At 41.0% G+C, this 26,895-nt stretch overlaps 1 protein-coding gene across 1 annotated transcript; it reads left to right on the forward strand.

The window, feature by feature from the left end:
- Positions 1-608: 608 nt before the first annotated feature.
- Positions 609-26,043, forward strand: cep164 (centrosomal protein 164). Its single transcript, XM_084717099.1, has 28 exons — positions 609-762; positions 1,279-1,362; positions 2,079-2,190; positions 3,927-4,152; positions 4,424-4,588; positions 4,687-4,806; positions 4,964-5,044; positions 5,543-5,647; positions 9,776-10,957; positions 12,261-12,314; positions 12,408-12,544; positions 13,173-13,691; positions 14,343-14,474; positions 14,825-15,020; positions 15,805-15,879; positions 16,013-16,135; positions 16,404-16,547; positions 17,161-17,244; positions 17,330-17,398; positions 17,511-17,770; positions 18,656-18,841; positions 20,946-21,126; positions 21,235-21,342; positions 22,558-22,660; positions 22,773-23,168; positions 24,156-24,228; positions 24,335-24,454; positions 25,617-26,043. The coding sequence occupies exons 2-28, from the start codon at positions 1,284-1,286 to the stop codon at positions 25,711-25,713; spliced, it is 5,127 nt and encodes a 1,708-aa protein (XP_084573225.1). The 5' UTR covers positions 609-762; positions 1,279-1,283; the 3' UTR covers positions 25,714-26,043.
- Positions 26,044-26,895: the final 852 nt, after the last annotated feature.

Here is a 26,895-nt window from a genome sequence, read left to right on the forward strand (position 1 = left end):
TTTTACAGTTAGTTACAGTCAATTATAGAATAATGATCATTTAAAAAGCACAATTATTCAGCTTACACATAGAAAAAGGATCAAATATACATAAAATGCTGCGTATGAAATTAAACAAACAAACAAAAAAAAAAAATATGATACACCAATACCAAACGGATATAGCCTGTATAGGCCAGTAACATTGGCCGACCAATATATCTGTCTGACTCTTCACATGGTACATTCATGATTCAGACACATGAAGGACACAGTCAACTGGAAAACAGATATAAGGAGGATAACAATTCATAGAAGCCTCCCCAAAATGCATTTAATCCTAGATAATGGTTGTCTATCCACATTAGTAAGATCTGCCTCCTTACTTTTACAACATAAATTAATAATAACAGTAATAATAAAGGTCTTTTAAAATTGTGTTCTCTCTTTCATGGTGAATCAAAGGTGGGTCTATGACATTTTTAAATCAAACAAAAGCCATTAGTGACACGTCTGTTAAAGGTTCAATTTCGCCATGGTCATCGGCATTGTGTTAATTAAACAGGATTTTACAAGGACCCGTGAACGCCTCACGTGGCTCAGCCAGTCAGAGCCTCGTTTCCATCGTCAACAGGAAACGGGGGAAGAAGCGTCCTTGGAGATGATGTTGCTATAACTTTCTCATCTTTGTCCCCTCTTCGTAAACAATGTCTGTGGTAAACAACTGACAACTAATCGACATTGCCACAGAGGCTAATGAGAGAACGCTTAGAAGTTTTGAAGGTAAATCGCTCATCACAACTAAGCTCGTCTCCAACTACTCAGATGGCTGAGCTAACGTTAAGTAGCTAGATGGCGCCCAGCTAGCTACCGTTTAAGTTAGCCGAGATGCTATCTTAATTATCTCAGCTCGTCTCTGTCTTAGCTCTCCACGCATATTCCTGTTCTTAAAATTATGCCATAGCGTTGTTTTTTGTTGTCGACATGTTGATATGACTTTTTTGGTGCACAGTTTCTCAAAGGCTCAAGAATGTGCGTTATAATAAACCTTCGTCTGTCTTTGCACAGCAGTTAAGTTGAATCCAATAGGTGGATTTGTTAATCTCATTAGCGGAGGAAAATATCTTGGTAATTTTTTTTTACTGTTTTCTCCCAGAAAGGAGGGCGTATTTTGCACTGCATCGTGACAAGCTTGAGGCTGTCGAGGTTGTGCAGTTGTGTCTGCTATTGTTTCATAAACAGCACATATCCCTTTCTTATGCCAGTCATCCTGTTTTGCTTTTGCTCATGTCTCTGCAGTAACCATGACTGCAGCTGCTCTCATAGGAGACCAGCTGATCCTTGAGGAAGACTATGATGAGACCTATATACCCTCTGAACAAGGTACACTGGGGTGAGGGTAATGCCCTGGGTATAGCATGCCGTTAACAAATGAAAACACACACTTCAGAACATGCCGTGCCAAATGTTTTTTTGCAAATGTATGCATTTGTGTTTGTTACTGTTGCACTCCAGATAGTATCCAAATATGATTAAGCATACTTGGGAGGGTTCATAGTGTCAAATCAAAATGTTCATCATGGCAAAAAAAGTTGCAAGTGAAATGTTTAGGGCTGCAACCAATGACTATTTTCATTCTCAATTAGTCAATTAGTTGTTTGGTCTTTGGTCTGTTCACATTTGAGACAGTGAAATCAGACAATTTGGACATTCTAAAAAAAATAAATAATCAGAAATTGATATATAACTGACAATTGGATAATCGTTGCAGCTCTAGAGTTGCCCCTTGAAAAAATGGGGGTTTGGGATATAGAAATATTGTTTACAAGATCTACATTATACCTTCTCTGTTCCTTTTTATTTTGATCCGGAGGCTGCTTTACCATGACTGACATGTCTAATAGTAGCTAATGGTTTACACAGTACGTTAAGATACTAACTAACAGTGTTAAGTCATATCAACATAGAGAGTTTTTTTTTGTTTTGGGTGCCTCAGTTGAGTGCTTCACTTTGCCTAATGAGCTGTTTAATCTACCAGATGTGGTATAATGTATAATTACTATGTTCAGCTTGTCTCATATCACTCTTTCTCTCTTCAGAGATCCAAGAGTACGCAAGAGAGATTGGAATTGATCCCGACAGTGAGCCGGAACTTCTGTGGCTGGCCAGGGAAGGGATCGTTGCCCCTTTGCCTCCCGAGTGGAAGCCTTGGTAAGTAAGGGGAGAGAAGCTGAGGAGTGGAACCCCGGCAGCATGGTTAAAATGACTGTCTTGTAGCACTGGATGTGTTATGTAATAATAATTAAATGGTGTGAGGGAGGCTGTAGTGTTACCATCTTACTCTTTTATTGCTTTTATTGATAAAAGTTGAAAGCTGTTATGAACAGTCTTGGTGATCCTAAGGGAGGCATCAAAGTTACTGTCCCAGCAGCAAGTTTGTGTCATCTTGTGTTTGACAATGATGTCGTGTAGTGTAATCAAGGGTGAAGGTCTGTTCTTGACACCTGGAGGTGGAGGTGCATAGCAACTTTCTGTTAGCAACATCTCCAGGGAGCTGGAGTGACATTGTCTTAACTAATGCCCCTTACATTACAACACACTACAGACACACCAACATTAGGCAGATGCTAAATGAAACCAATTGAAGGTATAGTTCCAAGGTTTTGTGCAAAATTGATAAAGCACCAAACAGCATCTAAACCAACTAGAAGATTTCTTCCTCTATAATTTAAGGCACAGTTGGACCTGTTGCTCAAGCAAAGGGCCTAGTGATGAAACAATAAATGGTTTCACGATAAACCATGATGAAATCCCAAGCACTTTGTATTACTGTTTCAAATAATGATGATAGTGATAATGATGATGTTAACTCTGTTTTATTACTACATCAATCAAAGTTAGCAAGAGTCTCCCAGATGCAGACAAAGCAGCAACAGCAACATGGGCTTGTTTTGAGTCAGTAAAAACACTGCCATCAGAAGGGACATAATGCCATTTAAAATCAACAGATGTCTGCATATAGATGCAGATATTTTTAAAAGCTGATAAAAAACTAGGGCTGAACAATTGATTAAAATTTTATCGAAACAGCAATATGGCCCCCCTAGGGTTGGGCTATCCACCGTGACGTTTGACCACTGAGCCCTCTATGTAACATTGTGATTTAAAAGCCTTCTGTATTTAAGGTAGTGTGTTCACTCAGAGTTAAGTTTTTGACACGTGGGAGAGAAAATAAAAAGAAGCTGTTGCAGCTCTTCATTGCACTTTGTCTCCATGTCATGGTTATTATTTTCGTTTTGAACACAAATGAGTTACAGATGTGACCTTTTAGCTTTTAGTCTGCAATTTTTAAATTGTAGGAGGTGCAATCTTTATTAAAGGAAAAACAACATTTTAAAGTAAATATTGATGTGCTGCAGAGATGCCCTGAACTGTGCAGCTCATCCTACAGACTCTTGGGCACAGATCCCTACAAAATCACACCATAATCATTTAAAAATTTTGCAATGAAAATAATAATGTAAAAATGGCGATTTCCTCTAATATTGCAAATCATATTGTTATTGCAATATCAGTCGTAAAACATAATTGGATATTTTTTCAGTCCTAATTAAAGCGCTGAATGGCTTTTGCTCACCACTGTTTACCGGCATGCAACTAAAGCATGAACATGACTGGTCAATACTACTCAGACTACAAACAGAAACTAGAAAGCTTTAAATACCAACATCTTGTCCCTTGCCAACAGATTTTGCATATCCTTATGCAGGTATCTGTTTATTAAGGTGATGAGGGTTATAGTGTTCAGTTTCAGGTGACAACACAATCTCTGGTGACATCTCTCTGTTCGCCTACCCATCCACCCGTCATCTCTCCTTCCCTCTCCTGGACCTTTTTGGAGGTGCTGAAGTGACCCCCCTCCTGTCCCCCCTCCTCCTTCCCCACAGCCAGGATGTGACTGGGGACATCTACTATTTCAACTTCTCCTCGGGACAGTCCACCTGGGATCACCCCTGTGACGAGCACTATCGCAGCCTGGTGGCCCAGGAGCGCGAGCGCGCCCAGCTCACGGCCGCTGCAGGAGGCACAGGGGCAAAGAAGGACAAGAAGAAGAGGAAAGAAAAGAAGGAGAAGAAAGAGAAGAAGAAGAAAGAGCCACTCAAGACTTCTGGAGTGAGTGTTGGTTGTTTTTTTATTTTTTATCACCATTTTAATTTTGTATTTTCTGTTTGCTTTGGGGGGTTTTCGCGTGGGATAAATGCTTCACTCTGTGTTACAACTATTTATATGATTAGAAAAGAAGGTGAGGCGAAAGGAAAAAGATGATAAAGACAGCAAAGAGAGCAGTCAACATTCTCTTTTAGGCTGGACTGGCTTTGCTTCTCATGTTTTCTGATTCTAGGTCTATGTTCTTACTTCTCTGACTGTGTCTCTTTTCTTTCAGGCACTGAGTTCAGCCTTGGGACCTCTACCGTCCCCGCTGGGCAGCCTGGCTCCTCTGAGGGGTCTGGATGCTCCTGGCCCAGGCCCTCTCTCTGGGTCTGCCCCTGCTCTCCGGCGGTCCCTCGGCAGCTCTGGGGGTTTGGAGCCCCTGAAGACATCACTTGGGGTACGATCCTGGTGGTATATAAAAGACCACATGATAAGCTTTTGAATTTTTAGCCTTACAGATTACAGTACACCATGTTTAATTTCTTTCTCTGTCAGGGCCCTCGGGGCAGTGGAGCTTCTAGTGTTTTGGGCAGCAGGCAGGAGGAGAGGGTGTCTCTCACTCTACCTGGCTTTGATGATGATGATGACGATGATGACAAAATCTCAGAAAATGAGGTAGAGTATAACCTAAACACAAATGCAAGATGATAAAGCAACTGGTTTAGCCACTTATGGTTCCTATATGTATACTTTATGTCCTTATCAAACCAGAATGTATGTGAGAAGTGCTGTACAAATAAATTCTACGTATTTACTTTATTTACTTTTTCAGCCAAGTCCTTGCGGTTCGGACCGATTATTGAAGAACCTTCATCTAGACCTGGATGCCCTCGGAGGCGGCCTCCAGTATGAGGTAGACAGGATAAAATAAATTGTATAAAGAAAATAATAACAGGTGTTGCAAGGCTTTCATGAATATATTTCAGTTCAGTAGTTTCCTTGTATAGAAGCAGTGTTAAAGACTTTGTAGATTTTAATTTTGATAATTTAATTTCTAGGGATGTAACAATACCAAAAACTAAAAATGTTCACTATATGGTATTTATCACAACATTAACAAACAAACAAAAATTACAACTTGAACTTTATCTATTAGATAATTAATTTTATGTGTACAGCATTTTTGTTTGTATAAAATTTGTTTTTCCTTTTAACTTAAAGGGCTTTTAGATATGATTTTTTCATGGTTTATGTTTTCCAGTGGAAAGTTTTTGTGTCCTGTTTAAGTGTGTGTGTGTGTGTGTGTGTGTTTGTGTGTGTGTGTGTGTGTGTGTGTGTGTGTTTGTGTGTGTGTGTGTGTGTGTGTGTGTGTGTGTGTGTGTGTGTGTGTGTGTGTGCGTGCGTGCTGTAGGACAGTGAAGCTAGTGGTGGTGCTCCAGCTGAGGAGAGGACAGAGCCAGAGTTGCAGGACTTGGCCCTATCTGGAGACCACAGCCCTGAACCACCATCTCAACAGGTAACACACACACACACACACACACACACACACACACACACACACACACACACACACACACACACACACACACACACGCACCATCCACACTTGCATTGGCACCCAGCTTTCTATTTGTCTTTCTTGCCTGCTCTGCCATTTCTGTATGTTCTGTAACACCTGTGTACCATATTCTTTGAATGAACAAAGTGTGTTTTCACAGTTTCACATTTTTACAATATTAAATGAGTTGACATGAATTTTAGAAGCACAGCTCTGTCATCCCAGGTAGTATATTCACAGTTATGGAGGTTAACATTGTGTTTCTACTGTATCTTTGAAACAGAGATTTTGTACAAGACCAGAGTATATTGTGAAGAAGAGGGGTCCCCCCGGTAAAAATTCAGCCTTTGAGAAATTTTATTTTAAAATTCTATTTTTGTATTTACTTAATCACTTAATGATGTGGACTTCATTACTTTTCAACCTGGGCCATATTTTGTCATATTTTTATGTCTAAGTGACTAATGGGGACAACAGTTTTTGAAATTGTTGCTGGAGTGTCTGACAACATAATGGAAATGATCACTACAGAGATAGACCCTTTTTAAAAGCAAGAAGTACGTTTTATTTAACCAGGAACAGTTGTTCTGTTTCTCTCGCCAAAACTGACAAGACTCCCCTTACAAAACTGTTATTTTTAACATTGTCATCTTCATTCAAATTTGACAAAAACAAAGTAAAACTCACCAAAAACATCTTGGCTCATCTTTCCACTGATCCCACTCTCACCAGCTCTGGTTGTTTGGTTGAAATAACCTTTTAATTGACATTTGCAGAAAACATTCTGGCCGTAGGCTAGATGCCATTTCTCCCACTGCTTCTCTGATGGTCTGACCTTGCTGATATTTTCACCTCTACTGCTGTGACTTTAGTGTTTATTTAGACCAAACAACCAGAATTGGTTATTGTTGGAGCAGTGGAAAGTTGAGCCAAGACGTTTTTGGTGAGTGTTATTTTGTTTCTGCCAAGTTTGAGTGAAGATGACGTAGGCCTGGGTGATAAAAACAATAACAATAGCTCCCGACAAATAGACAAAATGTTCAGTAGTTTCAGTTAAATGCCAGCCAATCATTTCAAGGTATGTTTTTCGGTTGCCCCATCAACATGCGAGAAACAGCGTGAAGTTACAAGTGAGACAAACAGAAAAAGGAATGAAATCTGTGCAGATGAAAAACAACAGGTCAGCACACTGGTGTCACAGTTTTTTTTTTTTTTAACTATCAGAGCGTGAGGGGCTCGTTCATATGGAGGGAGCTCAGAGTAGAACCACTGCTCCTTAGCATAGATAGGAGCCAACTGAGGTAGAGGAGCGGGAAGGCGTTGCGGAGGATCAACAGCATCAGGACAGCGTTGTGTGTAAAATGCTGGAATTGCTCCTGACCAAGAGTGGTAATTTTCTTTTATAACCTCAGCTGCTTAAACCTTACAGAGCACATAACATGTCATCATTAATGAACTACATGATTGATAATTATCAATATCTACCAATATGAAACTTCACTATTGTGATAGACTTTTCAGCTATCTTGCCCTAATGATGATCTTAAAATTGCAGTTTCTGCAAAGAGAGTCTGGTTAGTTTGGTGCTAAAAAACTGCTGTTTCTGGTAAAACAAAATGCAACATACTCTTTAAGCGAAGTATGGTCTCTGTGTGATCCTTTCTATAATGTTGTCAGACAATTATAATAACAATCTGAGCCTGTAAATGGCAAAACGATCGCTTTTAGTTGACTTTGGCAGTTGCACAGTTGCCCATTACAGGATTATGCACTTTTCTTCAATACGGGACCAATTTCAAAAATTGTTGTCTCCACTTAGATACCAAATCAACAACTGGGGATATGTTGATGATATCTTCAATAATTTGGGATATAGATGCTGTATATATGTGCATATGTAGGCCTATATTTTGAGGTTTGGGGCAGTTCCAGTTGTTTACATGTTCCTACACATCCTCAGTGTATCGCCACCATAGTGGACTTTCCTTGTTGTCTCATGTAACTGTGATTCTAAACCATCTGTTATTCCTTCTCTTTCTCTCGTCGTGTGACCTCTTTGACCTTTAAACCTCTCACCTTTGCACCGTGATCCGGGATGTGTTCATGTAGCTGCTGTGCTGCTGGGATCTGTCCTATGGGCACGGCTGCTACTGTGTCTTCCTCTTTGTCCTGTTGTCTTCCTACTGTCACTGTTATTGCTTTGCTGTCTGAAGCTATATGTCAGGAGCATGTGTCTTCATCATTTCAATAATGAATACTATAATTTCACTCTGACTTATGTATTTATCTCCAGTGGGATGGAGCAGTACAACTCCTCCATCACTGCTATTAGATTCTTAGAAGTCTGTCCTAATTTTTGTCTTGAACATTTTCCCATTACCTACTAAAGAAAGTTGGTACTGCATTTAGTTTAGTTTAGTTTTTTTTTCTAAAATGACACAATGGGCCTCATGCAACATTTTCATATTCCTTAACTTTCTCTTACTTTTTTGGATGGTGGGTTCTGATGTGTGCACCACATCAGATTCAGCAAATGCTCATAACTTCAGAGAACTGTAAATGATTTGTCTGTGCATAATTGAGTATGCATTCATGACAATTGTAAATTGGCATTCTAAATTCTGCTCCTGTGTTAGTAGGTTTTCAGTCATTAAAAGGCCTCAAAGTGTAAAAAGGTCTGTCATTTTAACAGCATTAAGAGTGCAGTTTCTCACTGCTGCTGTTTCACCCGAGGGCCTCACTGTCACTGAAATGAGGAATAAATGGTTTGATATAAAAATTACTACCAAAACAAACAAACAAAAAGAAAATTGATCCCCTGGAGAGTGATTTGCATAAACTTGCATGTGAACATTTGGCCAATATGCCTGATAGAAGGTAATAGCCAATTTAAATTAATAATATCATCAGGCTATGTGAATAGATTTACAATTATATTAGAATTTGAGTCAAATTGGACAATGTGAACAGAATTGTGAAGTTTAATTTATATGGGGCACAAACTAATGAAATATACAATCATTAGGGAAAACTTTACATTAGCTGACTCATTCCCATGACATGTCTGGAGCACGTGTAAATTCTGTTTGTACTGGAGAGAAAATATAAAATGTGAGTCTTGCATGAGGCCCGGTGTTCCAATGATTTAGCAGAACTAATGCAGCTTTTTTTTTGGAGGAGAAACATTGATACAGGGAAATCACATTCATCAAACAAACCTGCTCCTGCGTGTTTGCCTGTGTTTGAGTGTGAGAGAGCTAGAACAACAACATTTGTTTATTGTTCTATGCATGTTTTTATTTTATCTTCTCATATGTATTTTTTCTTTGTTGGTTGTCTAACGTGAGTAGAGCTGGGTGATTTAGCTGACAAAATTATGATACAGTGTTTCAGTCAATATTAGTAATTATTTATCTTTTTTAATGACCTATTCTTAATAAATAATAATATAGAATAATAAATCATTTAGCCACTTTATTAAGGCACACAGCTAATAGACTCAAACTAAAAAAAAACCTGCTATGCCTATCCTTTTTTTGGAACAATTTCCTCACCATTTGCACTCATTTTCTCACTCCACGCTTCTGTTGATGGTGTCATATGTCGATTGTGCAACTGAACAACACATCTGTTAAATGATTCGATGTTTGTGTGTCAGTTGTAGCATGCTTCATTATGAAGGGATATGATAGGCAGGTTATGATTTGGGGCATATTGTCATTATGTGCTTTTATAGCGGTTTGCTTTTAATGCATTTAAGTGAAGCTACTGAGCTTTTTGTTTAACAGTTTTGTTACTGGTATTGATGAAGTGTCTATTGCAGATACATATCACCATTGTTTTATTGCCCAGGCCTAAACATGGCTAATTTTGTCCCTGCAAAATGCACGATCTGTCGGTTTTGCATGCAGTTGTGTCATGATCTCCACTCCCCACCGTCTTTTCAGCAGGGGTCACAATCTTTTTGTCTGCCTCCTTCCCTCACCTGCCCTCCTCCGTCCTTTCTCTCCCTTGTGTCTCTGCACGCCTTCCTTTGTGCCTCTATTTGGGATGGATGGACAATTCCCCCTTTTCCCCTCCACCAAGGATTCTTTGAGGGGCCGCCACCTCCTCCTGTCCTCATTGGCAGGCAGCAGAAACCATGTCAGTGTCGAGGGAGCAGGTCCCATCAGCCCTGAACTGGAACTCTCTGCTCCACAGAAGGAGGCAGAGGAGTTACATGAGGTGGAGGAGGAGGAGGAGGAGGTTGAGGAGGAGGAGGTGGAGGTGGAGGAGGAGGAGGCAGGTAAATTGGAAGACAAGGATGCCCAGATAGAGAAGGGAGAGGATGAGGGCGGAGGGGAAGAAGAGGATGGAGGGGCGGAGGAGAAAGGTGGAGAGGAAGATGGAGAGGAACAGGATGTGGAAGCAGATGAGAGAAAAAGCAACGAAGAGGGGGATATGATGGAGGAAACGCAGGGAGGAAGTAAAGGGTCTATAGAAAGCAAGAAAGACAAGGATGAGGAAGTAGAGAGTGATGATGTAGAGGAGGAATGCTGTGAAAGTGAGGACGAAGAGAAAGATGAAGGGGGTGGTGGAGTGGCTGAAAACTTGAAACACAGTGAGAAGCAGGAGAGCAATGAAAGGAAGGAACACGGCAGCGATGAGATTAAAGATGGCGAAGAGAATGTGGAGAGCGATGAGGCTGTGGAGAGTTTAACGGAGGAGAAAGAAGAGGTTAAGGACAATGAAGAAAAACATGAATCTGAGGAAGGTAGCGATGAGGTTGTGGAGAAATGCTTCAAAAGTGATCAAGATGGAGGGAGTGAGGAGGAGGACAACAATGACAAAGAGAAAGATGAGCTTGATTATGAAGAAGGGCAGAATGAGAGTGAGGAAGAGGTGAAAAGCAAAAGAGAGCAAGAGAAGGAAAAAGAGGAAGAGGAGGGCAGTGAGAGTGATGAAGATTTGGGGAGATGCTCCCTGAGCCAGAGGAAGCTGACAGACAGTGATGAGGAGGTGATAGAGAAGTGTGTACAAAGCGAAGGAGGAGAAACAGAGGGCCAGGGACTGGAGGTCGATGAGGAATCAGATGCCCAAAAGCCACAAACTGCACCGGAGAGTGAGGAGGAAGTCATCGAGGTTTTTGAGACTGGAATGGCTCGAGTCCGACCGGCTGAGCTAGGCGAGAAGATGACGCAGAGTGACCTTAAAACACTTGACCAAAAGAGAAAAACTCTCGCTGGCAAGATGAAGGATGTGACAAAAAAATGCCCCCCTTCCTCAGAGGTAGGGTTCGGTGTTACCTCTGTGCGTGCTCACATGCCCCACCCCCTGCATTCGCTACCCGACCCCAGCGCTCGAAATTACATTAATAAAAATAGCACCTGGGACACAATGAAACAGTGTCTGGGACAATTAACTGACTGTCCAGAAATGTTGTCATTACAATAAGCATTAATCAATTTATCACCATTAAGAATTTAACCGACTTGAATGTATTAGTCAATAGTTAATTGATAGCCTAGAAATGGCAGTAATTGTGCCTTATTTAACATTGTTTTTCTGGGGGAGGCATTTGTTGATAGGGAACTTAAAATTAAACTTAAAATGAAAAAAAAAAGAAAAAATGAGAAAATGTGCAGTATGAACTGTTAATGATTAATTGATTAATTGATTGTTAGCATTTTCAACTATCAGCTCAGGAAAATGCACCATATTTGCTACACTAGCATCGTGGAATATATATAATTTCAAGTAATTTAATTTTGCAGTAATGCAATTATTGATCAAACAGGTAGAAATAAACAAAGTACCTCAGTAAATTTCAGTTCAGATATATGAGCAGGGAACAACTAGCAGAACTTCCATCGCGGACCAGAATGAGTCAGTGAAGTTAATGTGAGCACTGAAACAAAGTTCTTAAACTATATTAATTATGTAGAATGAAAAAAGAACTTCAATTTTGGACAGTGGCGGCTGAGTCTGAGACAGTTGAAAATTTCAGACAGTTGCAGGACACTGAGGGAAAAAAGTTAATTTCGAGCCCTGCCTGACCGCAACCTCTGGTCCTGCCTGATCTCTGCATGTAGCTCCCAGAATCCAACTCCACTGCCTTAGGGGCTGTCTCATCCTGTGTGATTCCCAGTCTGGAAGTCATCACTGGGACACTGGCATATTGGTCTGTCAAAGGACAATCCATTTGAGCCCCTGAGGACTGGATTGGATAGTTCTGATCGCTTTTCCCTTACACAGTGCAGACAGTTGGTGGTTTATCTGCTTTTGGATTGGCAGTTTATTTGACCAGAACTAGGGCTCTCATCTCCCACCATCTCTTCCCTGAGCTTTGATTAGAAATTGCTTGGCTGACTGATTTTACCATGTGCGTGCCAGCTTGCCGGCCTTGGCTGTGTTTGCATGTACACCATCCTCTCTGTGTGTGTTTGTGTGTTTATTTGAAGAAGGTGGCATGCTTCTCTGTGTTAGTGTTGCTTGTGCAATTTTGTTTGTTACACATGTGCATGTGTGGTTTCATTCAGAACTGTTATCTTGCCACTGAGTGTGTTGGTGTGTGTGTGTGTGTTATGTTCAGGAGTCTGAGGCCAGTAAGAACACTCAGGATGCTTCATCCTCCATAGATGTCAAGGTACTCTGATCATGCAATGTGACACCCATCCACTACCATTCACTCTCTAATAGTCAGCCTGTATTGTAATGGTCTTGGTTTTGTGTCCTAAAGTTGTCGGAGAAAGTTTTGGACATCGATGACTTGTCTGGCACTGTTAGTCCACTGGAGAAGAACGGCAAAGAGGAAACCAAAGGAGATGAGGAGAACGAGGAGGATGCAAAGATGAAGCCGACAGAGACGGCGCAGAGGTTGTTATTGTTTTGATATTGTTCCAGGAAAATAGTTACTATGCTCAGATGAGTTTGCATTATCCTTACAAGAAGTATGCCTTAAAGGGATAGTTCGGCTTCTTTTGAAGTGGGGGTTGTATGAAGTTCTTATCCATGATGAGTGTATTGGCAATTTAGGGAAGCAGCAGGTGGAGGTCTGGTGTAGGAAGCAATGAACTGCTGTGGACAGGAGCAGCAGCAAAACACATTTTAGGAATTAAAAAAAGCTCACCAAAAAAAAAAAATCAATATCAGTTGAAGTGTACACTGTATTTAGAACATTTCCAGCACTTTACTTTGCCATTAGACAGACTATTCTGTAGGGAATCCACCATCATATAAACCAAATGTCACTCTCCCAAACTAACCCTACTTCAAATAATGCCAACTATCCCTTGGAGGTTTTGGAAGTCTTAAATTTACCTTTTCCCATACAAATTAAGCTGTTTTTATTTTCACATTTCAGTGTCCCAACTGTAAATTTATTTTGGTGAAACATGCAGCTACTTTGTCAAAATAAAAGAAAGGGCATTTGTGAAATACACACAACTCTTCAATCTTTTTAACCTTTGCATTAGTGTAACACCTTTCTCCCTTCTCCCTTCAGGGATTTGCAGGCAGCAGCTCCTAAAGTTGACCGCCTTGTCCTCCATCAGTCTAGCCCTTCGCCCTCCCTCTCAAGCCCGTCCCACTCAGAGCAGGGTGTCGGGCTCCGGCTCAAAACTGAAGGGCTTGGCATGTCTCTGGGGCTACAAAGGCCTGAAACCTCCAGAGGTCGGCTGGTCCGCACTTCCAACACCCACCTCGAAGACGTTGAACCCCCCTCACAAAACCAAAGGCACCGAGTGGAAGAAGAATTAGACTGGAGAATCCGGAGAGAAAGAGAGAAGAAAGAGGAGGAGGAGGAGGAGGAGAGGAAGAGGGTAGAGAGAGAAGAGAGGAGTTTGAGAGAGAGCAAGGAGGTTAGAGAGAAGGAGAGGAGGAAGGCCGATCAGGATTTTGAGGAGGAGAGGGAGTATCTGATGAAGGAGAAGGAGAAGAGAATGCGTCTCCTCAAGGAGGAACTGAGGAGAGAGGAGGAGGAGGAGGAGAGGAAGCTGAAGGAGGAGAGCGAGGAAAGACTGAGGTAGGCATAGAGAGGACAGCACTTAACATTTACTGCCCTGTTTCGTTACAGTCCACTAAACTGTTTACACTTAGACTTCTTTGGCTTGACGCCTTTTTGGCTGCTAGTAGAACCTTTAAGAAAAGTCCACCTGTAAACCTTTCAGAAGGTTCTACCTACAACCCAGCAAGAACCCCCTGTTAGACGCTCTGCAAAGAACCTTTCTATGGTGTTATGGTTCCACCCAGAATCCTTCCTGGGGGTTACATCATAACCTTTTCAATGTTTATGGAGGGTGCTAACAAGAACCAATAACCAGTATCCACCAATACTAGTTTTGTATTCCAAGGGTTTCATCTAGAATGCACCCAGGAGGTTCTTTAGATTACTCTTGTAGTTGAAATCGGTTCTCATTGGAACTGTTAATCTTACAAATTACTCTTGATGAACCATTTATTCAAAAACGGGTTCTTCAGAAGAAAATTGTTCTGAGTGGGTCCACTGCCCTGAATGTTTGAAACCCTTATTTTTAAGAGTGTAGCGCCAAAAAACAGTTAATGACTGTGCTTTTGTATACTGCGCTGTTTATGATTTGTCTATGATTTTCTTAAAACATACAGTTAAAACAAATTCTTAATTCCTAAATGCGCGTGTGTGTTTGCATCTTCCCAGGAGTCTGCAACAGCGTCTCTTGTCTAAGAGGAGCGAGGAGGAGGCCAGGCTGAAAGAAGAGTCTGATAGGACACTGAAGGAGCTCAGAGAGACTGTCCTGGAGGAGAGAGAGAGGCAGCAGCACAAACTCAGGTCTGACACACAAAATAAAGGGAAAATATGAATAATTTGATGTTGGGCTGTGTATAGTCGGTGTTGTACCTACAATAGATTGCAGTCGGCACGCCCCTAGCTTGGAGAAGGAGAGAGGAGTATCAGTACGAAAGCTAAACTGTTGTGGACAGGGCCTGCAGCCTTTTCTTACAGGAAATTGCTGGTCTACCACTTCCTTGATCTGTTAGCTTGTGTTAGCTTGTGTATGGTATTGTTCGTATTGTTCTTCTGTTCTTTACAGAATATAACCCTTGCAAATCCACTGAACTTAAACCAGATTGCAGTTCCCCATCCCCATAATGACAGTGATGTGTGTGTCCTGTACTCAGGGAGGAGAGTGAAGTCTTGCTGAAGGAGTTACGCATCACTCTAGAAGAAGAACATGTGGCGGAGCGCGACAGACTGGAGGCCCAGAAGAGGCAGGACATTGAATGTCTGAAGGCAGAGTTAGAAGAGGAGCTCCAAGCTGAGAAAAGGAGGCTCCAGGGCGAGAGGGAGGACAAATTGAACTCTCTGAAACAGGAGGTGAGCAAGGATGAGGCTGTCCTGCTGGTGTCCAGCTCGTTTTTGATTTCATTGATTTTTAGTCATCGCAGTTTCACTGTTAAAATCTGTTGTTCCACCTGGCATGACTTGCCTTTCGACCATTTTTCTAACTACTTTATCTAAGTCCAAAAAAGGAGCAGCAACAAATATAGAGTTTGGCATATAATCCCGGATACCAGTTTTGAATGTAGGGGAAAGATCAGCCTGAAGCCATTTTTGTGGGTGGCTCCACGTTGTGTTACGCAAGTTCTAGTGACTCACCCTCCTTTCACCCTCTTCAGTACAGCTCTAGTTTTTGTTTTATTTCTTTACTTTTGTGATTAGCAAACAGCAAGAGCACAAATCCTCGGGTATGATGGTGCCATCAAATGTTTAAATTATTTTATTTTCATTTTTAACATATTTTGTATTGAAAATATGCATTGAGCACCCATTTTGGAAGTAAAATTGTGCTTCTGTCCAGTAGAGTACTATAGAACTGCACTATTGTTTCAAGTTTTTAAGAAAAACAAAAACAGGATATATCTAAACATTAAGACTGGATTGCACCAACAGATGTTAATTAATGTGAGATGAGTTTTAATCTGAGTTTAGCAAAAGCCAGACACAATTTGAAGCAACGCTGGGACAAAATGTTTGTGTTTGTTCTATTTTGATGGTACTTGGTGGCATTGGACTTGAGGGGCACAGATTAATGATCTCTCTACATGTCTGTCTGTACATGTGTCTGTCTCTGTTTTTTCACTATATTGTCTGTATAAAGGTCAAAATCACAGAGAGGAGGAGGGAGCTCATGAGTCCACGACCTGAACAGCAGCTGGCAGAGTACCACCGAGAGGTTAGAGGACACACACTCACACCCACAGACTGTGTACAGAATTTCATCATCATGTGTAATTCTGTCTGAATGTTAGTTTCATTGAATTTTTAACTCTTTGTGCGGTAAACTGACCCTCGCTGTCACCGTGTAGCTGGCTGATGTTCTCCAGGAAGTGCGGGAGGAAGTGCAGCGTGATCACGAGAGGAAGCTGGAGCAGCTGAAGGAGGACCACAGGAGAGAGATGAACAACATCAGAGAGAAATATCTGGATGAGGTCAAGAGAGTGTTTATAATTCACATTTAGCTGATAAATGACCTTATTCTGTACAACTTTCAATACTACAGTAAAATATGTTTAGATGAGTGTGTTTTATTTTTGTTTCCACCTGTCATCAACAAAGAACCTTTTTTGATTATTTTTATTAGTAATTTCTCCTAAAATACAAACTACCATAGGTTAGAAATACTAACAAAGATCATTTTAAAGGAAGTTTTCATTAATGACTTTTATTAACAATATTGTCTGTGTTTGTGTGCTCCAGGAGACGGCTCAGAGGGAGCGCTTGCTTTCCACTCTGCAGGAGGACAGAGACCGTCTCCAGCGCTTGCACGCTGTCGAACTGGAGAAACTCCGCCTGCAGCTTGACACGCAGATACAAAAGACACAGCTGACACATTCGCACAAGGTGAGACCAGACAAACACACACATTTACTCACAATGCAGAACTGAAGTTGTGTTGCCATTATAAACTGACGTCTCATTGGTCCTTTTTTGCTGCAGAGATGCACACACAAGGATTCAAAAAATGTATTTTGGAAATTATGTACAAAAAAGTTGTTGTATAAAATTGTAAACACACACACACACACACACACACACACAGATATTTCTTATTATAAATATATGTAATAGAAATCATGTTGAGACTCCATGTTAAGGATGACTTGCAGGTAGATGTAACACTATGTGATATTAAGTGACAGCATCAACTCAGTACTTCCATGATTAGCTGAACCAGGAGGAGCTATCTGATTGGCTGTTTGCCCCCTTATTCTTTCAAAGAGATCTGTCAAACCCTTATTTCTTCACCTGTGTGTGTGTGTGTGTGTGGCTACAGATAATTCCCTGGTGGCAAACATACATTTATGAATCTGACTCTATATTTTTCCACCTGAATTCTCTTTTTTTGGGGTTTTAAATTAATGGCTTGAATGTAAAATATGTCAGATTGAGAGAGAATGAAGGAAGTAATGAGCACTTTGTTCCACTGAATAAATCATCTAATTTCTTTTAATAGGAGTCAGAGCTGCAGGATCTGGCTGACCAGATGGAGATTAGAGCCAAAGAGCTGAAGAGTCAGGAGGCCATGTTGCAGACCAAGGTCCTCTATTCTATGTTGTATGTACTAGTAATCACTGTTGCACTAACCTAAACCACATGGATTAAAGGTTTCTGTCTGTAATCAGACGGCAGATCTGAAGAGGAGGAGGAAGAAACTTGCAGAGGAAGAAGAGGAAGTGGACAGACAGATAGAGGTGGGACATCCTACTTCTTCTTTATGAAAAGAGAGATTATATTGACTCATCTGTGCATCTGTCAACCCCTCCACTCCTCAATTACTCCACCTGTGTGTGTGTGTGTGTCCAGGCCTTACCCCGGCTGATCCAGGAGAGAGACCAGCTGAAGGAGGAGCTGGAGCGAATGAGAGAGGAGAAGCATCAAGCCAGAGAGCTCCTCCTGAGATCAAGGGAGGAGAGGAATGAGGCCAAGCAGGAGGAGGAGAGGCTAAGAGAGGAGAGAGACAACGCCAGGGAGGAGAGCAGGAGGGCTAAGGTGGAAAAGGAGCGACTGGAGAGCAAGGTGTTGCTGCTGCAGGAGAGATGTGACTGTCTCAGTCGCAGAGTCAGGTATAGTTTCCTCCACAGGTAGTCCACGCAGCCTGCATTTTTACTCCAGTTTCAGCCAGTGGAATTATTTAAAGGGATAGTTCGGATTATTTAATGCTGGGTTGTATGAGGTATCTATCAGTAGTCAATAAATAAATACACAGTCAGTGTATTACCTACAAAAGGTGCTGGTTGACACGCCCCCAGTTTGGAGAAGCAGAGAGGGGCATCACTACAGAAGCTATGCAATGTACTGCTGTTGACAGGGTTTACAGCAAAATGTATTTTAGCCACTTAAGAAAAGGTCCACCTTAAAAAAAAATCAATATCAGTTGAGGTGTATTTTCACCACTTTATAATGCTTCCAGACAGCCTTTTCTGATGGGTAGCCACTAAACCAGTTGCTGGTCTACTGCTACCTTGAGCTTTTAGTTTGTTTGTATTATTGTTTGATTTTGGTGAATCCAAAATATTCTTTTAAGGAGACACACAATAAGACAAACAAATTTCAGTGCAGCAGCTCCTTTGTTCTGTGAGGTAAAATTACTGATATCACCCGCTGAGTCTGGTTGGTTTGGAGAGATCAATACTTTGGTTACACAACAGCGGTTTCATGCTAGAAAAGGCTGTCTGATGATAAAGTAAAACAGTGAAATTGTTTTGGTGGAGCTTTTTTAAGTTGCTAAAATCTGTTTTGCTGCTGATCCTGTCCACAGCAGTACATTTCTTCCTCTCTGCTTCTCCAAACTTGGGCCGTGCCAACCACCACCTACTGTAGATAATAAATTGACTATTGATAAGAACCTCATACAACGTCTCATTAAATGATCCAAACAACCCCTTTAACTGAGGAGAGTGCAGTGTGTTCCTGTGCAAGTTTGTTTGCATTTTATTTTGTCCAACCAGTGAGGTGGAACAAGGTGAAGGAGTGAGCACTTCCCCCAGAACAGAACCTAAAAACGACAAAAAGAAACCGGAGAAAGCAGAGGTGACAGCTCCCTCAAGTGACAGAAGAGACTCATCGCTACATGTAGACGATTTGGACGACTCGCCACTCTCCCCTGTACCTGACAGCCACAGCAGCATGGACGAGTAAGGAGACATAGAAAACAGAGAATTTGTGTTAGTCTGTTTTTAGCCTCTGTACAATTCAAAGTTGTAGGTTCTTATTGTTGTTTGACTGATGGGTGACTGAAAGCTGATACGATTACTGTATTGATAACTGATTCACCAGTACTCAATACTTCAACATATATGTGATTTTAGTGCCACGAAAATGAAATAATGATACATTTTATTTACCTTTCATGTTATTAAAAGACCCCTTACACTATATGATAGATACAAAAATCCAAAGAACTGAAACACAGGAAGGAGCTGTGTCTACCAAAGCTTTTTTTCCCGGGGTTAGTATATGTTTCGCAATGAGGGCGCTGCGTATTTACACCATGCTACAAATAGGGGTGGGGGGAAATAATCGATTCTTAGAAGCATTGTGATTCTCTCTTGAAACATTATGAATCGATGCAGAAAAGTTAATAACTGGAATTTTAAAACCCAATTCCTGACGTTGTGTTCAGCTTTGGAAGACAGACTGTATGTCCATTACAACTGAACCAATCGGATGGTGAAACGTTACGGACAGAAAAATATACATCGTGTTTAGATTCTAAACTAGGCTGCTTCTTTAGTTTTGTTGAGGATGGCTGAGCATGAGCAGATGAAATGTAGATGAATACAAAATGACCGGAGCCGTCTAGCTTAAAAAGCTTCAAATTTTGATGCATCCAGCTGCATCAACGATTGTTTTATAATCACGTTGTAGCCAGCATAGAATCAGAATAATATTGAATCATGAGGCATTATGAGATTTCTTCCTATAGCTACAGAGACCTGCAGAATGTAGGCACTAAGCATCTGTTCTGCACTGAGGTCTATGCATTTGGTGGTTTGTTTTTTTTCTGTTTGACGAGAGTTGAAAAATGATTAACTTTAGGTACAATGCTTTTACTGCAGGTTTACTCACTTTTTACCCAGCCATCCAATCATAGTGGAAGATGGGCAGGACAATTTCCACAAACTGTGTCCTGCTTATATGGTGCTCCTTGAACCAGGCTCTCTCCAAACAATGGTACTTGCTGAGATGTTTCCTCGCCCACAAAAAAATCTCATTAACCCCCACAGACGAGCAACTCTGACCTCTCTGCCTACATGATTTCCCATCATCCAGAGCAAATACTCTACCTTGTGCCAACATTTTTATATGCAGTATTTGTAGTTAACACAACCTCTCTGTGAAATTTGGTACTTACAGCACATAGATTGACCATTGTGAATATCCTGTATCATAGCAACCGTAGCTTTGGTGAGCACAGCCCCTTAAGGGACAAGGTAGCACAGGTCATTAAATGAGACTTAGAAACTGCTCTTCAAGGGTGAATTTTGAGCACCTTCCTAAATATAGCAAAAGTGGTGCAGTCACAGATGTGTTTGGCGAGAGAGCTTCAGAGGGAGGAGGGGACTGTGGAGGACGCCCCGTCACTCCATGAATGTCAAACATTTGTTGGTTCCAACTTCTTACATGAAAGGATTTTCTTTTCTTTGTCATTTATGACAGTAAATAAAGAGTCTTTGCATTTTGGACTATTGTTTGGACAAAAGAAGCAATATAAAGATGTCACTTTTGGCTCTGGGAAATAATGGTGAGCATTTTTCACAATTTTTTGACATTTCATAGACTGAACAATTAATCAAAAAAAAATTTTAAATAAAAACAAAATAAAAATAAAAATAATTGGCAGATTAATCAATAATGAAGATAGTCATCAGTTGGAGACCAAATCATAATTATATCCAAGTTGTTCAGGGTGAAGTGAGTTGGACTAGAGATGTAGAGCTGGACATCATCAGCGAAGCAGTTGAAATGGAGACCATGGTGACGGATCATATTAGAAGGAGGAGCCTGTAGAGAATAAACAACAGAGGATCAAGCACTGAGCCCTGGGGGATGACTGGGGATAACTTACAGACAGTTGATAGCCAGCCTTACATCACTGGGTTGCAAGAATATAATGATTATAATAATAACTGGTTCGCTGTTGATCGGAACAGTGATGGTTTAGAAGACAATCCATGAGAATTGAGCACAAGTGCGTATTTAACTTCAGCTCTCATCCCTGTGCTTCTCTGTGTGCAGGTTCAGACGTTACATCTCCTCACATGGCGCGTCCATCCATAAAACCAAGCTCTTCCTGGAGCGGGAGAGCAGCCGGCTGATGGAGAGACAGGCAGCGCTGCAGGCGGCCCAGACCAGGTCCTCCCAGGACCCCAACCAGGAAGGAGGGGTGACTGAGGAGATGATAATAAATCTGCAGCAGGTAGGGAGAAGTGTGACCCACGTCCTGCTCTGTGGTAATTGGTGTGATGAGTGGTGAGACAGGATCAATGTAAAAAATGTGTTGAGTGCTACTTTCCCCTTGTGTCAGGAGGCCAGAAATGTGGTGGAGCTGCAGCGGACGGTTCAGAGAGGAAACGTTCTTCTGCGGAGGAAAGAGGAGCAACTCCAGCAGCTAGAGAGCTCTATAGCTGAAGAGGTCAGGACAAAACACCAGCCTATATCTGTAGTCTTACAGTGCACACACTTAAAGTGATGCTTCATTTTAGGCCAAACACGTTTATATTTTGTCCAGTGTGGTGGTGTAAATTAGTGCATATAACAATATCTATATTCAAATATAATACATTTGTACATTTGTAGTTTTCTTTTGATTCTTTTATTCCTCTTTCATTTCATTTCCTTGCTCTCCAATCTACACTTAAGTCATTCTGAATAGAGTTAAAATGTATGTTTGTAGTGTAACAAAATGACCTAAATGTGGGCCATAAATTGTGTACCAGAGTGGAAACTATTGGAAACCTAATTTCTATGCACAATTGGCAGTTGATTTTTTTGTTCTTATAATTTTTGTGTGCACTTTTCTCAGCTTTTCAAAAGATATAGTTGTAGGTCAAATCAAATCAAGAGGTAATATTATGCCTACAGGGAAAACTCAGCTGTTATTAACTTATATTACAAAAAACAGGTGAAATGGTGACTCACATACTATTTAACAGGGCATATGGGACCTCAGGAAGTTAATTCAGTCCCGTATGTGAGTAATGACAATACACACACTGCCTTGTCAGGTGTTTTAATTTTTTACTTAAATCCACAGTAGCAAAAATAATACACAGCCGAAATATCAGACACACACAGGAACTCTGTACAGAAGGTACTTCACCACCTCAAAAATATTCACAATATATTTTCTTATTTTGTCTATCTGGTGAGTCATTGGTATGGACTCTAAAAGGCATGCAATCTGTAAAACAAAATACCCCAGTTTTCATTCATCCTGCTTAAGATCATGTCACCGTCCATTTTTGTCGTCTTAAAGGTTCAGTTTCTCTTTTCGGCAGCTTATAAACATTTAGTTTGGGGGTTTTTATCCTGTTGGTAGTTCAGCCCGCCACGCAGCAGCTTTTAGGCATTTTTCTGTTGTTTGCTAGCAGGCAGAAAGTGATAAGAGGCACCTTCATACAGTACAAAGTCAGCGGAGAGCCATGTATTGTCCTCCACTCTGCTGTGGGCAGGGCTTCAATTCGTTCTGTGTCTGTCAACACGTGCCATAGTTTCAGCCTAGTGGCCTTCAACCAAGGATGAAGGAAAATGGAAGTTGTGTATTTATATACAGGGGTTAGCAGGTGATTGGTTTAAAAAAGTCACATGGTAGTTAACTGCACTTATTCTTGTTGCTTTCTCTGTTTAGCCGCTGTTTGAGGATCTGTCTCGCCTGGCAGGAGAAAGGAAGGTGACCTTTGATGTCACTGAATCTGACCTCAGCAGCACTGCAGACCCACCAGATGGGACAGGTACCACTTATGCATGGAAAGAACCTGTCATATACACTTTGATTATTGCATTATTGCAATTCTGATGTTGTGTTCCTCTCTTTCTCTCATTTCTCCTTCCCTCTGTCATCAGGAGGTCATCCTACGGTCCCAGACAAAGTCCAGGTGTTGGCAGAGTCCCTGCAGCAGATCTCAGGGCAGCTCAACACCGTCCTAAGCGCGTTGGGTTCACTGGCTCAGAGGCAGAGCGCCACACCCTATACAGCCTCCTCTCTGCCTCTGTCTCAACCTCACGCCACCCCAGCTCCCACCTCTGCCACCTCCTCCTCTGCCCCCATCCTGTCTCAGATACACACCCTGGGCCCTGGCTCCACAGCCCCGCCCCCCCTCGTGAGGCTCTCAGAGCCGTCCTGGAACTGGGCACCCCCAGGCTCCTCCGCAGCCACCCCTCTCTTCAGTACTCCCATCAGCAGTGGGCTGAGAGCCTCTGAGGACCTCATCAACAGTCGATGGAGCCAGATATTCCCCGGTATGCCAACAGACACCTCATTTTGCTTTAGAATGAGCGAAGCGTCACTAATTGGACTTAATGGGATAGTTCAGATTATTTGAAGAGAGGTTGTATGAAGTTCTTACTGATTGTCGGTGTATTACCTACAATAGATGCTAGTAGGCACACCCCCCGAGAGGAGAACCAGCACAGATGCTAAGCAATGAACTGCTGTGGACTAGGTCTTCAACAAAAAGTGTTTTAGACACTTGAAATAAGTCCAACTAAAAGAAAATAATATTGGTTTAAGTGTAGGCTATATTTAAAATACATCCACCACTTTACTTTGCTGTCAGACAGCCTTTTCCAATTGGAAAAACACAGTTTTATAAGCCAAATATTGCTCTCTCCAAAGCCACCACACTCCATTTGTGAAATCAGTGATTTTACCTTGCATGATACAGGAGTTGCTGGTTTACCACTTCCATGATCTGTTAGTTTTTTGGCCATTTTGTGACATTGGTGTTTTAAAATGTTATTTTGGATTCACCAAAGTCACACAATGACACAAACAAACTAACAGATCATGGCAGTAGCAGACCAGCAACTCCTGTGATCTGCGAGGTAAAATGATTAATTTAGCCAATGGAGTTTGGTTGCTTTGGAGAGAGCGGTATTTGGCCTATATAACGGTAGCTTCCCATCAGAAAAGGCAGTCTGATGGCAAAGTAAAGCAGTGAAAATATTTCCAATAATAGCGTTCCCTTAAACTGATACAGATTTTTTTTAGGTGGGCCTTTTTTAAGGTTGCTAAAATTCATTTTCTTGCTGACCCTGCCCACGGCAGCTCATTAGCCTCCATGCTGGTGCTGTTCTCTGCTTCTGCTAACTGGAGTTGTGCCAACAAACATCCAGTATAGGTAATAAACTATTAGTAAGTAACACATGTGATTCAATACAATCAAATAATCCAAACTGTCAGTTTGCTATCATTGTTGTTGGTCCTGAACTTGTTCTGTTCTCCAGGAGCAACTTTTGACCCAGTCACTTTCAGCACCCGGGGGCCAACTTCAGCTTACTCATCATACACGCCTGTTAGGTAACCTGCAGTAAACCTCTAACCATGTTATTATTGTAGATTACATACTCAGTCTCAAATGTACTTAGAGTGAACCTAACACTGTGTGTGTCTGTGTGTATCTCAGTGAACATGGTCGGAGCCTGCGCTCCATGCAGAAGTCAGTGGAGGTAGATGGCCAGAGGCTGCAGGGGCTGATTGATGGCAACAAGAAGTGGCTGGAGATGCGCAAGAAAGACACAAGCGTGTATCCTTCAATCATACATACTCATTTACTCACACTAACACACATGAATATTAGTATTGTATTGAAGCAAAGACAGTTTTCTGTCTTGTTTTCAACATCATCCCAGTGCTCCTATGATAGACTGATATTCTAATATGCTGTAGGTTTATCCCATTACAGTGAATTACAGCTCAGTTAGCTTTGTGCCCTGAACTATAACTCTCATACATCCTTTCCTCAGTCACTTACACCAAGTATTGCAATATTATGTTTTGTGATTTTGTATCAATTCTCACCAAAAGTGTATCGTGATATAGTGTTAAATGCAGATCTGTGACAGTGGTTCACTTTGTCTTGCATGACAGATTTTATACATATGATGGCCTGCTCTTTAAACTATGACAGACTTTCCTAAAATTAGATTTGAAGTATAGTATACTATATCACCTTACTCACAGTATCACAGTGTATCATAATATATTGAATTATAACTCATGTTATAACACATATCATATCACCAGATCCTTGCCAATACCCCGCCCCTATTAAATATATATTATGTTGTATAGAATAATGCAGTTGAATGAGCCTAACCCCATGAATGTTTCTATTTATTTTATTAATAAAAAAATTACATGTAAACCAACATGTTACTGGCTAAGATAACATGTATAGCAGATTATACTATACATGAAATAATGGAATTATACATATTTGTTTTCATATCAGCATTGTATATCAGTCAGTAGCTGTACTGCTCTTTAAATACCATTGGGTAAAAAATCTTTTTTTTTTTTAATTTCTCATTTTATCTTTCACAAGCTCATTTTATTTTTCAACCATTGGCACACATTTAATTCCCATGCTCTCCACCACATTTTCAGTTTTTCCTAATGCCTAAGCTGAAGAGGTGAGCATGACCAGAGCAGTGACTCGTTCGGGGTTTGCGTGTAGGTGCAGGTAACATAAGTTGAATACTTGAGAGGACAGTTGCTACAAAGATAGAGAGCTTTACGTTCCCTTTTACACTCCATTTTGATTATTTAACAAACAGTGTTATTCACTCAGGTATTAAGTTCTATTCTTTTACTTGTCTGATAGTTGTCTTACATCACATGAAGCCATCTGTTGTCTTAATCACGCCATTACTTGTCAAACTGTTGTCTTTAACTCTGCCTGCCAGACCTCTGTTCACTCGCTATCAGGCTCCTTCATCCAAGAGCGGCCTGGTCCAGCTGGGCCTGGATGATAACAACCAGATCAGAGTCTATCATTACTGAGGACATGACACACAGTTCAGTCATGTTGCACTGTGAGTGTCACTGAGGACTTTGGAACATGACTGACTGTGACAGACGGGGCCTCACATTCAAAGTCCTGTACCCTCTCTTCATCGTTCCTTTTTAAAACTCTCAGTGCAAAGGTTTTCAGGCAAAGTCCGACCTCCTCCGCTGTGATTGGAGGAAGAGATGACCGCAGACGACATGGCAGTTCAGGGAGCAACATGTCACAGAGGGCTGAGGACTTTTATCCTCCAACGTAAGACGGCTCGTACTTTTTACAGCACTTCAGTGTCACGTTGACAGATAATAGCTGTGTGCCAGACCGGGTCAAGTGATTCAGTTTCATGTCAGATCGCTTCCTACAGCATGTAATGAGACAATCACAGAGAAGTACGTGAAGGTTTATTTTCGTGTTTGTACTGTCAACTAGAACCAGACCGATACTGGAGTTTTGGGCATGATGCCAGTAACAATATTAAGGAGTACAAAAAATCAGATATTGATATATTATCAGCTGATATTCTTCATATGTGACATATATGAAAGACACGAAGACACTGAAACATTAAACTTTCACAAGTGTTTTCAATAATTAATGAATAACTATAAACAAACAGGTTTTCTGCAGGTTTCAACAAGTTATACTTTTTAAAATCATTATAAATGAAATCTAAGATCTAATTCACCTCCATACTGGCAAAAAAGATGCAGTTTGCGTTAGTGGTTATTGGTTCAGTGTTGGTTTCAATTTGTTAATGCAACTTTATTCAAGGAACATTAACTTCATGATCTAATCAATTTTTAAGACCTTAGGATGATTGGATTTTAGACCTTTGGACTTGTTAAAGCGACTACAAGGAATTTTAATATTTTGTTAATGTTGGAGGCCCTTGAGGACAAAAGCAGTCGTGTTTTCATCGTAACAACTACAAAATATAACATTAAAAATATAATTATCTAAATAAAAAGCTCCTCCTCCTTTTTAACTGGCTAATATGCTACTCTTTGCTTGGAAAAATGAAAACACATGCTCGTGTCATCTGATTTCAAGGAGAATCCGACTTGGTGCCAAGCATTAAGTAGATGATCATCTCGTGGATGGTCTTGTTTCCTCGTGTAGGTTATATAGAAACATTGGTATTAAGTGGAGACTGTTTCATAACCAGTTAAACCAATTAT

This window comes from Lutjanus erythropterus, chromosome 4 (assembly GCF_056507025.1).
Source record: "Lutjanus erythropterus isolate fLutEry1 chromosome 4, fLutEry1.hap2, whole genome shotgun sequence".
Lineage (NCBI taxonomy): Eukaryota > Metazoa > Chordata > Actinopteri > Lutjaniformes > Lutjanidae > Lutjanus > Lutjanus erythropterus.

Coding starts and splice junctions, on each gene's coding strand:
- cep164 (XM_084717099.1), top strand. CDS start 1,284: ATGACTGCAGCTGCTCTCATAGGAGACCAGCTGATCCTTGAGGAAGAC. Junction 16,548..17,160: donor AGCTGACACATTCGCACAAG/GTGAGACCAGAC, acceptor TTCTTTTAATAG/GAGTCAGAGCTGCAGGATCT. Junction 24,455..25,616: donor CGCAAGAAAGACACAAGCGT/GTATCCTTCAAT, acceptor TCTGCCTGCCAG/ACCTCTGTTCACTCGCTATC.